This window comes from Procambarus clarkii, chromosome 26, assembly GCF_040958095.1.
Source record: "Procambarus clarkii isolate CNS0578487 chromosome 26, FALCON_Pclarkii_2.0, whole genome shotgun sequence".
In the NCBI taxonomy this organism is placed as follows: Eukaryota; Metazoa; Arthropoda; class Malacostraca; order Decapoda; family Cambaridae; genus Procambarus; species Procambarus clarkii.
In genome coordinates this window covers 12,997,192-13,011,800 of record NC_091175.1, presented here as the reverse complement: position 1 = coordinate 13,011,800, position 14,609 = coordinate 12,997,192, and the positions used below count along the sequence as shown (strand labels likewise).

Sequence of the window (14,609 nt, the reverse complement as noted above, 5' to 3'; positions counted from 1 at the left end):
AGAGAGAGAGAGAGAGAGAGAGAGAGAGAGAGAGAGAGAGAGAGAGAGAGAGAGAGAGAGAGAGAGAGAGAGAGAGAGAGAGAGAGAGAGAGACAGACAGACAGAGAGGCGGAGAGGCGGAACAAGACATTGAAGATGATGATGCAGATTTGACCAGAATTCAGTACCAATAATTGGAGCAGAGATAGAGGGAAGGGAGGGAGGAAGGTAGATAGGAAGGTAGAGGGGAGATAGGGAAGGAGGGAGGAAGGTAGGGAAGGGAGGGAGGGAGGAAGATAGAGGGAGGTAGGGATGGTGCAAGAGAGGTAGGGGGGGGGGAAACGGGGCAGGGTGGATTGAATAAATGAATGAACAAAAATGAATGAATGAATGAATGAACAAAAATGAATGAATGAATGAACAAATGTGATTGAATGAACAAATATATGAACTACGGTATTACTGAATGAAAGAATGAACGAATGAACGAAGGAATAACTGAATAAATAAATTCATTTGTAATCGAAGAACGAATAAATGAATGAATAAATAAATTAATGAAGGAACTGGTGAGTGTGTAAGTGAGAGAATAATTGAAAGAATGGCTCAATGAATCAATTAATTAACAAACAAATAAAATAATGAATACACAAATTAAATAATTAAATTACCAATGCATGAGTGAATAAATAAATCATTGAACAAATAAATTAACAAGTGAATGAATAAATCGAAGAAATAACATCCTAATGAATTAATACATGAAAACTGAAGTCAATGATTAAATGAATAATTGAACAATTAAATAAAGTATTAAATGAATAATGTATGATTGAATGAAATATCTAATTTCGTAGTAATAAATGTATGATCGAATAGAATAACTTAACGAAATACTAAATGAATGAACAAAGTGAATGAAGATTTTTTTATTTGATGAATGATGAATTAAATACACAAACGAGGCAGTAATTGAGAAGGGGGGAGGGGGGGGGAGACCAGTAGAATAATAACAATAACTATAACAGCAATAACAACATCTAATATTTATATTTTTATCTTCATTTACTTTCTCAATTATCTCATCTCTCCATTTCTTGTTTCATTTCCGCTCTTCTTCTACTTCTCTCGCTTCCTTCTGTTTCATTTTTCCTCCTTCTTCACACTTCCCTCGTCCCCCCCCCTCTTACTTTTTTCCCCCTTTAACATTGCTTACCTATTTTTTCCCTCCCTTTCCCTTTCTGCCCCTTTTTACCTTTTCCTCTTTACCCTTACTTCCTCTCATCCCCTTTTATCCACGCGCCCTCTTGGGCCCCCAGATATATACCCTCCCCCCCCCCCTTCTCCAGCGCTTGGCATAGCACTGTCATCGCCCGAGTGACTTTGCCAAAATGGCTGCTGTGTGCGGCGCCGTGACACATTGATCGTGTGTCTCGCCTTGTCATTATGTGTCCACACCACGTGTCCCCTTACCACGTGTCCTCACACCACGCCTACTTTTTTCACGCCTATTATTTCTGGCATTTCCTCCTCTATGCCTGGTAATTCTTTCTTTACATTTGATATTTCTGTCGTGTTTTCTCTTGTTTCTTCTTGAGATTTATAGGTTAAAGCCTTCACAGAGTTCCCTGTCGTTCTCTGGTACCTGGCTTCCCATTTGTGTTCGATCCCTGACAATATTTAAATCGGGAGATTTATTTGCCGTAGGAGACGGGCTTTATAGGGACACAAACTGCTTGAAGAAAAATCTCCATTTTTCTTAAAGATTTAGAAAAAGTTCTTCCTACGTGTTCTTAAACCATGTGTTCTTAAACGACAAGAACACGTGGGTATTAGAAGCTGTAATAAAAATAATAACGAATTAGATAAAAATTCGACGAAAGAAATTGTGAATGAAGCTATGATAGCTGGTGAAGTAATGGCAATTAAAGTTTGAAAATAAGAGAGAAACGTGAGAAATATCAGGAAATGAAAGAAGTTAGGATATAAATATTAACAAGTTCGACAATTCCTGTGAAAGCAGCACTAGTTCAAGAGGTGAAAGAATTCAAGGAAGAACTTGAAAGAACCGACGAAAGAAAGAATTAGGGAAGGGAAAAGAAAGTCGCGAGGTATAGGTATGAAATAATCTTTAGCAAAAGAAACAGGTCGAAAAATAATTGAAAGAAGCCGCGAAAAATAACTGCAAGAAAATAGATAAAATATGGTATGAAAGAAGCTGTGAAGTAATGAGTCGATTAATGAATGAAATAGATAAAACGAAATTATGATAAAAGCTGTGAAAAAAATAGATAAAAGACAGAATGAAAGAAGGCGTGAAAGAAAAAAAGTAGATAAAAAAAGATGTGAAAAAAGACTGTGAGGAAAGAAATGAACAAAAAGGCTGGTATGAAAATTTTAAGAATGAATATATGGAAAAGATATGAAAGAATGTGTGTGAAAGAAGGAATGAAAGAAGCTATGAAAGAAGCGTTCATTCATCATTAGCTGCGGTGGGCACAGCCTCTCCCCAGACCACACACTGGGTGCGATAAATCTGTTCTCTTCATTAGAGGAGCAATACGTGCCTCAAGGAATTAAAACAAGTGTGTGTGTATGTTTGTGTGTGTGTGTGTGTATGTGTGTGTGTATGTGTGTGTGTGTGTGTGTGTGTGTGTGTGTGTGTGTGTGTGTGTGTGTGTGTGTGTGTGTGTGTGTGTGTGTGTGTATATGTGTGTGTGTGTGTGTATGTGTATATGTGTGTGTGTTTGTGTGTGTGTGTGTGTGTGTGTGTGTGCGTGTGTGTGTGTGTGTGTGTGTGTGTGTGTGTGTGTGTGTGTGTGTGTGTGTGTGTGTGTGTGCGTGTTCATGTACTCACCTAGTTGACCCTTACTTTAATCACCTACATGTGTTGAAAGAGGCTGAACTTTAGCTTCTGGGGATTCCGCCTTCCCACTTGTCATTGAGTCCTTACTGCGCAGGCCTCATAGCACAGGTCTTGGCGGCTCAAGTCTCGCTGCTCAGATCAAGTGTCCCAGTTCGTTACCCCACACAAGTCGTGTAGCGTCAACCGTGTCTCCATAACAACCACTCTTTAACTAAACAGACAGACAGACGCAATTACAGACAACTTCCAAATGAATGAACCAAATAAGATTTATTGAAACACTTATTTCATCTCAAGACGATAAAGAGTATATAAAGTTAAATTAAAATGACTAAATTACCATTCAGATTAACTTTATTATTATTATTACAGGTCGGTCGATTATATTATTTTTTTATCATTTTGTCGGATGATTAAATGTATTGTGTCGGTATCTCTGAGGCGCTGCCAGCTTCCGGATGATTTATAATTATGTGAATTATTCTAGTTTAAATAGTTCATGTGTTTGTTGATGGAACATTTAATGTAATCTTTCAAATTTTGTCATTGTTCCTATTATATATATATATATATATATATATATATATATATATATATATATATATAATTAAATGTAAGTAATGTATCTAATATATATATATATATATATATATATATATATATATATATATATATATATATATATATATATTAGATACATTACTTACATTTAATTTTAATATCCGCTAGTTTTAATGTATATCTGTATAAGATTTCTCTTAGTTTCTATTCAAAGTTGCAGGTCAGATGCTTGGGGTTAGTCTCACCAAACTTTGCAGGGTCACTGGTGGGTGGTAAAGGACTGTCAATGACGGGTCGGGATTGGCCCCCCCCCCCCTCATTGCTCCCTCCTCCCCAAAAATGTCGCGCGTTTCCCATTGCGACAAACTCGATCTCCAAAGAAATTAAAAAATAATATTTACATTTCGTTCAGCTAGATTTTTCAGAAGTTTAATTTTTTGGGGGGCATATTTGCATTGTTTTTGACACGGTTACCGGGTAGACCCGGGCCCCGCCGGGTATCCTATCGAGTATCTTAAAGATGAACACGAGCAGTCATGCCAACTAGGTCATTCATCGTGACTATTTTTCACGTTGAAATGTCCCATTGTAAGTCACTGTTACGAGGCTTTCACCGTTGTTTCACCGTCACGGTGACACTCATTGTATGTTAAACATTACGGGGATGGAAAGTGAAGTTCAGGATTTCTACGTTGGCGTCACCAGGATCACGGGAATTATAGCGAGCGTGGTGCTAACGCCAATCACCTGGTGCCTGGTGAACAGTTACAGCCACCCACCTGGTGCCTGGTGAACAGTTACAGCCACCCACCTGGTGCCTGGTGAACAGTTACAGCCACCCACCTGGTGCCTGGTGAACAGTTACAGCCACCCACCTGGTGCCTGGTGAACGGTTGTAAATCACCCTTGTAAACCACTGTGGGGTCCGTTGGGTGTAAATAAGTATGTCTTTACCCATATATATCGTTCCACTCGCGTGGATACTATTGTAAATGTGTCTACCTGTCTACCAGATCCCGTCTCTCTCTCTCTCTCTCTCTCTCTCTCTCTCTCTCTCTCTCTCTCTCTCTCTCTCTCTCTCTCTCTCTCTCTCTCTCTCTCTCTCTCTCTCTCTCTCTCTCTCTCTCTCTCTCTCTCTCTCTCTCTCTCTCTCTCTCTCTCTCTCTCTCTCTCTCTCTCTCTCTTCCCCTTTCATTTTGTCACCTCCGTTATATGGGGAACAGTGCCCCAGTTTTCCAATTAGGGTCGTGTTTGTTGAGCACAACGATGGGAGTATATATATGGTACTATATATATGGGAGTATATATGTGTGTATCTTTGTGTTTGTGAGGCAGACAGAGCTAAAGACACAAACTATGGGAGTCAAACAGGTGCAGGTTACGTTTAGGTTACCATGTTTATGTCCCGTTCACAATTATGTGAGCTTAGCGTTGAGAGTGATAGCTGTGTTGAGAGTGATAGCTGTGTTGAGAGTGATAGCTGTGTTGAGAGTGATAGCTGTGTTGAGAGTGATAGCTGTGTCTCATAGACCCGAGCTCCATGGAGCAACACAGTCTCATTATTTACATGTTACGTTGAGGACGTAGTGCTAACTCAGCGTCGTTTGACCCTCCTAGCGTGACGTAGTGGGTCTATACGGGACCAAAGAGCCAGAGCTCAACCGCCGCAAGCACAACTAGGTGAGTACAAAGCTTAGATATGCTCAGGTGTCATATATTCCTTCGTTCTCCTGGCTAGTCTGTCTTATACCAGTAGTAGTAGTTCTTGTTCCTACCGGTGACCTATAGGGTAGGTGGTCATGTTGGGTGACGCGTCTCGTTCTGGACTTGTAACGACTGGTAGAGCCGTCAATCCCTGTGATTAAAAGCTCTGTTCTTACACTTAAAGCACTGTCATTTCTGAGACTATCGATCACAAACGTGAGAATTCATTTACTTTAGTGAAATTACAAGTGCTGTAATATCAACGGTTTCTCGGACTAATGAGTATCGGCCGTCATTAAGTTTGGTGGGTTGTCTAGGTTCGTAAAAATCATAATGGTTTTTAGGGGGGGGGGGGTTGCCACCATGCCATAGTTACTCAAGACGGTCAGCCACCATCTGTTTCACTCTGGCTTAACACTTCTCTGAATAATATTGCTTAATCAGCGTGAACACCTCTCTCTCTCTCTGTCTCTCTCTCTCTCTCTCTCTCTCTCTCTCTCTCTCTCTCTCTCTCTCTCTCTCTCTCTCTCTCTCTCTCCCTCTCTCTCTCTCTCTCCGTGTCTCTCTCGCATGAGGTATAGTGAGGAAGGACACACCTCGCTGGCTACTGCTTGGTCTAAAACTCATCCTCAGAGTCACGAAGCTCACAAAAAATGCAATTTATGCAAAATTTACGGCGGTCGGGGAGAGGGAGATGGAGGGGGCGGGGGGGGGGGGATGTGGATAGGCAGGGAGGTGAATAGGGATGTGGGAGAGAGAGAGAGGGAGGGAATGTAGTGAATATGGAAGGAGGTGGTAGGGGAGAGGGATGGCAGAGAGGGAGGTGGATAGAGAAGCAGGTAGATATTGAAGCAGGTGGATAGGAACGAAGGAGATAAAGAAGGGAGGTGGATAGGGAGGGAGGTGGTGGATGAGATGGAGAGGGGGAGGGGATAGGTTAATGTCTATCAGTAGTTTCAATCAGTTAGGTTAGGTTAAATTAGGCTAAATTAGGTAAGATTAGGTTAGATTAGGTTAGGTTAAGTTAAGTTAGGTTATAATGGAGTTGTTCTAATGTACATTCATCCTCACACTCATGATGATTTAGTGCCTGAAATTACTGTATCATACAATTGTACGCGTCAGCTTACAACCGTCACCGCTGGAGCGGTTCAATTCCCCAATCACCGCCCTATTTAACAACTAGAACAACCCGAGAAGAACCAAGTGACCTCTCCCGACCCCGACTACAACCCCCAGATCCCAAACAAAAGATGCTTTTTGACATTATTCCCAGTAATACAACCCACGAGTATCGCTATACACCGTCACGTTATACACCAAGTATATCTTACGGCTGATCTCTGACGTTCATGACTAACCATTCATCAAATAAAGAAGGTTGGCATAATATCTGGATCGAATTCCGTTGCTTTTCCCTGACCTAATTGCCCCTACCGGAGACCATTAGGTCTTTGGGGGCAAGGGGGAAGAGAAGAAGGTTAGCATGGTGGGTAGGGGTGGGGAGAGAAGGGTGATGGGGAGGGGGGGGAGGGGTTAATGAGGGGGGATGGGGTTAAGGTGTGGGGAGTTTAGTTAAGACAGATGGAGAGCAGCGAAGGGTAAGACTCCCTGTCTACTTTCTCAATCTCATAAGCTAAGCCAGGAGTCCCGCTCACATCCTCGAGATGTGAACGACTCGCACCTCCGTACAGCTTCGTATTCATCGACCAGAGTATCTGTGCTTTTGTACCGTATCTGTACTGTACAAGGTGGTACTTTGGCAGTGTTCTTTGCAGTTTTGGCACTCTTCTTTTGCTCTTTGGCGCTCTTCTTAGTATCTTTGACACTCTTCTTAGCATCTTTGGCACTCTTCTTAGTATCTTTGACACTCTTCTTAGCATCTTTGGCACTCTTCTTAGTATCTTTGGCCCTCTTCTTAGTATCTTTGGCACTCTTCTGAGTATCTTTGGCACTTTTCTGAGTATCTTTGGAACTCTTCTGAGTATATTTGGCACTCTTCTGAGTATCTTTGGCACTCTTCTAAGCATCGAGCGTAAAACAATCAAAACTATCCATCCTCCTATAATTGTAGTACCAGCAGCAACTCTATGGAAGGAACGAATACAATTTCGAACAAAAACAAATTCCTCTATTCTAGTCAAGGGATTCCAAAGGACGAGGACCAAACATAGTCGTTAGGCTCCACCCTGACTCTCCAAAGTGTAGCCCCTATGTCCAACGCACACACACACATGATCACTACCTACAAAATCCTCAGGGGAATCGACAGGGTAGACAAGGATAAACTATTCCACACTGGTGGTACGCGAACAAGGGGACACAGGTGGAAACTGAGTACCCACATGAGCCACAGGGGACATTAGAAAGAACTTTTTCAGTGTCAGAGTAGTTAACAGGTGGAATGCATTAGACAGTGATGTGGTGGAGGCTGACTCCATACACAGTTTCAAATGTAGATATGATAGAGCACAGTAAGCTCAGGAATCTGTACACCAGTTGATTGACAGTTGAGAGGCGGGACTAAAGAGCCTAAACCCCGCAAGCACAATTAGGCGAGTACAATTAGGTGAGAAAACACACACACACACGCACATTCTAAGAAGAGTGCCTTGGGGGGTCTGGTAGCTAAGTGGACAACGCGCAGAACTCGTAATTCTGTGGCCCGAGTTCGATTTCCGGACCAGGCAGAAACAAATGTGCAAAAATTCTTTCACCCTGCTGCCTCTATTACCTAGCAGTAAATAGGTACCTGGGAGTTAGCCAGATGTTACAGGCTGCTTCCTAGGGTGTGTTTGTGTGTGTGGAAAAAAAATAGTAGTTAGTAACAGTAGACTGACAGTTGAGAGGCAGGCCGAAAGAGCACAGCTCAACCCCCGCAAGCACAACTAGGTGAATACAATTAAGTGAATACACACATAATATGCCACAGGGTGACGCTTGACCCCTGTGGCGATCACTCGCCACAAACCATGTCTACAAAGCAATAGATTGAGATTAAACACCGGAGCTCAGTGACGGGATTGTTGCCGCTTGGCGTGGGAGGGTTAGATGGTGAGGAAGGGGGGGGGGGGGAGAAGGGAGAATGGGAGAGAAAAGGGTGAGAGGGGAGGAGGGGTGAAAGGGGGAGTAGAGGGTGCTGAGGATTTGAGAGGGAAGTTGAGGGGTGATGGGGACGGTGTCGACGGGAAGGGGGAGGAGGGGGGAATGGATGAGAGGGGATAGAGGGAGGAGGTGAGGGTGCGGGGGAGAAGTGTGGGAAGGGTTGAAGGTGAGGGAGGATTGGGGTGGTAGAGAGTGAGGGGGATGGATGAGAGTCGGAGGGGTGGGGTGGGGGGGGAGATCACGAGGGGTGGGGGAGGGGGAGGATATTGTTGTCTGCTTTCCGGTCGGCCGCAAAACTCTGCTGTGGTAACTTTTATTGTTTACCGACAACCACAGCGGCTGTTGTGGCTGCTGCTGCTGCTGGCACCCCTGGAGTACACTAGGGGGGCATTACATGTAGGTGCACACAGGACACCTAGGGGGAGCACCCATGGTGACTCCCATCTACTTAAACATGTGCCCATCGGGGCTCAAGAATTGCGCCTCTTTGTTGACCAATCCACACACTAAAAAATGAAGGGACGACGACGTTTCGGTCCGTCCTGGACCATTCTCAAGTCGATTGTCAGGTGCCTCTTTAGTGCTGGCTTGGAGTAAATTTCTCTGTATACTCTCTGGTATGTCAAGAGAGGTACGGTCTTTTTTCATTGATTTGTGTCCTGTCACCTCACCCAAAAACGAATATAAGCACGATTTGAATATGTAAAATTGTCTGTGAAAATGTAAGAAGTGCTCTTGCGAAACGCTTCTAGGCGTTAGACCATAAATAAAGTGTGAAAATAAACTTTGGAGAGTTAATTTTTTAACTACCCCCGACAGTGAAGAAAAACATAAGAAAATAAGAAATATTGAGATGATTCGTGTTAGAATCATTAGTGTTTGACCTTTCAGTAAAATTCAACAATATATATATATATATATATATATATATATATATATATATATATATATATATATATATATATATATATTGGGAAGGGTAAGAGTAAACTCTTACCCTTCCCAGTTTATAACTGGGAAGAGTAAGAGTGAAAATGTAAGAAGAGGGGGGGGGGGGGAAGGGAGAAAGTGTAGAAGAGGAGGGAAAATGGAAAGGGTAAGGGAGTGTAGGGGAAAGAGGGGAAGGAAGAATTCTCGCCAGCAGGAAAAAAAAAGTGACCCTAGTTCGATAACCATAATTCTCTTAAAAGCTGTAATTTGCTCCAGTTAGCTGTCTTACCAACGCTGAAAACGTCGTCATTTTCACCAACATAATTATCAGCACTATCACCATCACCGTCACCAACACTATCAGCATTATCACCATCGACGGCTGGCTGACAAGATCATGGGTTGTCAGGCATCTCCCTTGAAGTAACACACACACACACAGCTCCCAGAGAGACATTCCTTGACCTGTCTCGTTGACATGAGCGAAATCCTCTTGAGAACCCAGCGGGTTTTCTTCCTATTGGGGAGTGTTGTACATTCTGCTATGGCGGTATGTTCACTCACAAGATGAGTGGCGCTGCCCAATAAACTCGCCCCTCGGGGCAAAATTTAAAAAAATTTAATCGCACTTTCATTACCCAATAACACAGCTGAAGATTAAATCCAAATTAAGGATATTCTCAGTGAAAATTCGTATTGCTATGTAAATATTAGACGTGCACAATGAAATATACACTACTTACATAATTGGTACTAATACAATAACAACACAATATTATTACAATACAATAACAACGTTGTATTGCTAAACGTGTAGCTAAACGATTGCTAAACGTGTAGCAATCTGTTAGAAGACCCAATCATATACCATGAAACAAGCGACCTAGGCTTCCATGCATTAAATGTCAGTTCTTTACTCTGGGAATTTGGAAGCTCCAGTTTGTGCTACATGCATCTAGAATAATATTTGATCATATACTCCAATTTGGCATTAAAAAGAATTATGACATCAAATAGCCATTCATTTAAAATATTAATAATATACAAAAGTTTTCCTCTCTCTTGACGAGAACACTCTCTAAAATAATCGAATAATTATGTTTGTCACGATAACTACAAACGAAATAAAACCAACAAAGAAAAAGTTTGATAAAAACAGGAGATTTTTTTGTTTAACCTAAATGAAACATGGCTAAAACTGACATAATAAAACTTATTTAATTCATGTCATAGGAAACTAAATGAAAATTATATTAATACAATTCTTAATGATAATAGTAATAAGCGATTTTTTCTTCAATAATAATAATAATAATAATAATAATAATAATAATAATAATAATAAAAATAATAATAATAATTATTAATAATAAGAAAGCGTGTCTCAATTGGAACACAAATAATAGGAATCCCTTAGTTGCTTCTTGTTGTTGTTAAAGATTCGCTACTTGAAACAAAAAGTTCCAAGTAGCACGGGCTATGGTGAGCCCGTAAATCACTTGGGAGGAGAGAACACGAAGGATCACCAGACATTGCAATTTGACCTGGTGATTATCGCCCAGCTGGTTATATACACATTTACGTGAGCGGGATTCGAAGTGGGTCCTTCGTAGTGTAGACACGACCCGGAGATATGGAGGCACGCAGGGCAAATGAAAAAAAAAAGGGATCCGGTAGTTAGGGGCAATTAGTTCGGCTGGGGGAGTCGGACGAGGCAGTAACTCAGTAGTTTGTGACGCCATGAGACGAGACAAGCAGTTCTTCAACACCGCAGCTTCTTGAGGGAGGGGGTGGGGACTGCTGAACACGCATGAAAGCACGCGCGCTTGTACGCATCCACTCTAGCACGCACACACACACACACACATGAGGTGGGGGGACATGATCACCACATTCAAGATTCTCAAGGGAATTGATAGGGTAGATAAAGACAGGCTATTTAACACAAAGGGCACACGCACCACGGACACAGGTGGAAACTGAGCGCCCAAATGAGCCACAGAGATATTAGAAATAACTATTTTAGTGTCAGAGTGGTTGACAAATGGAATGCATTAGGAGGTGATGTGGTGGAGGCTGACTCTATACACAGTTTCAAGTGTAGATATGATAACGCCCAGTAGGCTCAATTAGTTGATTGACAGTTGAGAAGCGGGACCAAAGAGCCAGAGCTGAACCCCCGCAAGCACAAGTAGGTAAGTGCACACACACTATGACCGACACCAGTCCACTTACCACCCTCTCTGAGATGAGCCACTGAGGTCTGAGGCAGAAATGGGAAAACTGGGAAGAATTAAGTAAGGAAAAAATCATTGGCGGGAGAGTGACGCGGGAGGAAGGCGAGTGGTGCTTCCTGGGCGTGCGGGCGTGCGGGCGGGCTTATGGCTTTCATACAAAAGGAGACACATCTTATTTACGGCCTCATCGTGCTCACCCCGGCATTGAGCAGCGGTCTACTCAGACATAAAACACTACTCAGGTGAGACGTTCCTCTTTTTTTTTCTCTCCCCCGTCTTCCCTTACCGTAACTCTTGGAGATCGTAATGCTGAGTTTTTTGTCTTTACCTCCTTACCTATGAGACGGAAGGCATCTGTGCACCTTCAGCTACAAGGGCGGCATCTGCTTACTTATGAACTAAGAAGAAGACCCTATGGATCTCGATTGGTGGATGGCAGACTCTTACAGGTACCTAAGCCTTCTGGATCATTTTTATTTTGGGTTAGAGGATCTTTTTGATCCTCTAACCCTCTAAAAAATGGGGATCGTCTAAAATGGGGATCGTCTAAAATGGGGATCCTCTAAAATGGGGATCTGAGCCCCATTTTAGGATCTCGTTCCCAGGGTGTGGGTTCCGACACCCGAGTGGTGGGAAACAGCGTAATAAGGAATTTCTTAATTTGTTTCTTACTTTCATTTCTCAGATTCTTTGAATATAGGACAAGGTAGTTTTCCTCCTGGACTCTAACACACACAGTCTCTCAAAGGAGGAAATTATACTGAGTTATGTTTTCTTTAATTATTGTAGGGTAATTTTTAGTACAGGTTAAGTGAATTGTTTCTTGTAAGGAAGTTTTTTTTAGTAGAAGTTTCAGTCAATAACTGTATGAGTTTGGGCCTCGACAAAGACACGTTTATTTGATAGATTAGAAACCCAGCACGGGAAAGTTTTCTTCTGTTATTTGATGGATTATTTCCATAGTGCAGGGATGTCAGCTGGGCTTCCAATGGTCATATTCACGGGTTCTAGAATCAGCACCTAAAGATACCAAATTTTATTTTTGGAGTCCGTACAGCTACGTTCATATTTCTACGCCAGTTATCATATTTTCCTCCTCGACATCAGATGGCCTGGCCAAGGAAATGCTACCAGACAATTTGGATAACTCAGCAGGGATAAACGACCCATAATGTGCAGAATGCATCACCAAATGGGGCAGCTTCATCGTATACAAATACGCTACAGCTTTCCTGGAGACATCAACAATACCCAGTGACTGCACTCGCCTCACAGCCGTGCAAATAAAATCCTCCCACAGCTTCGCATGCAGGGGATTTTCTTCCATCGGTCCCTATGTCCGCAACACCACACGTCTTGATCTGCAGCAACTCAGCGTTGCCGTCGCCCTCCTCCTCACTCGCCCTAATTCACACTCTATATAATTGTATTTGTCATGAGGCAGTTGCAGATGCATATGGACTGCATGGCCTGCACTGCGGAAAAATGAATGGGATGGCACACATGACAGGGCGAAGTAGACGACTTTGTCAAGTGGCCAGCAGAGAGAGAGTCTCGACTTCTAATGTTCTGTGATTCTGCTGCGTTTGTTGGTCGACCAGAAGGAATCCCACTATGCTCATGGAGGAAAGGTAGACCACTGGCGTGGAAATATAATTGTGTAATTGTACACAAGGTATCATGTGTATAATTTGTAATGGCTATCTTGGTAGCTATATGCATTACCTTGTGTTGGTCAAGCAGGAGACGCAGCCACTCACAGAGAACGAGAAAAATGAAACAAGTACAGGGACTACCTGTACAACTTTGTTCCTACAGGGTTCGAGAGTGTAAGAGGGAGAGAGAGAGAGAGAGAGAGAGAGAGAGAGAGAGAGAGAGAGAGAGAGAGAGAGAGAGAGAGAGAGAGAGAGAGAGAGAGAGAGAGAGACTATAATTCTGAAAGAATTTAAACATCAAAGTAACTACCAAAAGAAGGCTTCAAGACGAGAAGACTGTTTAACACAGAGAGGCAGTTTGGGTTGTAATATCAAATGATCACTTCATTTAGCTAGAACAATTGAAACAGTTCATCCCAACAAGAATATTATCTACCTTCTACCTGTTAACACCCTCACTCACCCAAAGGAAAACAATATAATACTTCTCCCTGAACATATTTACTCTTCTATACAATTTGTTGATGGTATAAGATCAAACTCTAAACTCCATCTACAGACAGTTTAGAAAGAATCTGAGAGTGATAATTACAGATACAAGTGAAAAGAGGAGCGGACCTCTTGGCTGGGCGGAGTAAACAAAGCCTCAAAGAGAAAGCAGTTACACGGTCAAGCATCACACGGGGCGGCCACCTGTTGCCCCATCACCTGGCCAATTAACCTGAATCAAAGTCGCTCCATTTAAGAGATTCTCAGAACTCTACTCATACACAGACTACAACCATCCACTGATAATAATTATAATGCAGCCAATACATTCAAGTTCATACAGTTGCATAAAAACAACGACCTACAGGTAACTGTCAAAATCACATTTGATCTGACAACATGAAATGCAGCGAGTGAGGGGGAGAAAATTATGAGGAGACAGTGCTAAGCCACTACGACCATATAGCAATTGGAAGAGATATGAGGACTAGGAGCTGAGATATGAGGACTGGGAGCTGAGATATGAGGACTAGGAGCTGGAATATGAGGACTAGGAGCTGGAATATGAGGACTGGGAGCTGAGATATGAGGACTAGGAGCTGGAATATGAGGACTAGGAGCTGAGATATGAGGACTAGGAGCTGGAATATGAGGACTAGGAGCTGGAATATGAGGACTGGGAGCTGAGATATGAGGACTAGGAGCTGGAATATGAGGACTAGGAGCTGAGATATGAGGACTAGGAGCTGGAATATGAGGACTAGGAGCTGGGATATGAGGAATGGATGAAAGAATACTGGCCAACAACTTGGACCGTCGGGGGATCGAACGCCGACCTGCAAGATGCAGGTCTCCCATACAAAGGAAAACAAACACCCAATAAGAAACCAAACACAAACACTATACCAAAACACCATCAAGAACACCCAGAAGCCAACAAAAAATAAAAACAATATGAAGTCCCCCAAAGCCTATATATAGACCTCCAAGGTGTCAACACCACACTAAGATTAAACACCAATCAACTCAACATGAGATTAGATAATCCTATATAATATATCTTCTCCCCCCCCCTCTCCCCCC

The 14,609-nt window shown here is 42.5% G+C and overlaps 1 protein-coding gene across 1 annotated transcript; it reads right to left on the bottom strand.

Annotated features, from left to right (window-relative positions):
• Positions 1–6,739: 6,739 nt before the first annotated feature.
• LOC138368727 (uncharacterized membrane protein YrrS-like) lies at positions 6,740–9,521 on the bottom strand. Its single transcript, XM_069331450.1, has 2 exons — positions 9,435–9,521; positions 6,740–7,129 (listed from the first exon to the last, which is right to left on the bottom strand). Exons 1-2 carry the CDS (start codon positions 9,519–9,521, stop codon positions 6,740–6,742), a joined length of 477 nt encoding a protein of 158 aa, XP_069187551.1.
• Between the last annotated feature and the right edge of the window lie 5,088 nt (positions 9,522–14,609).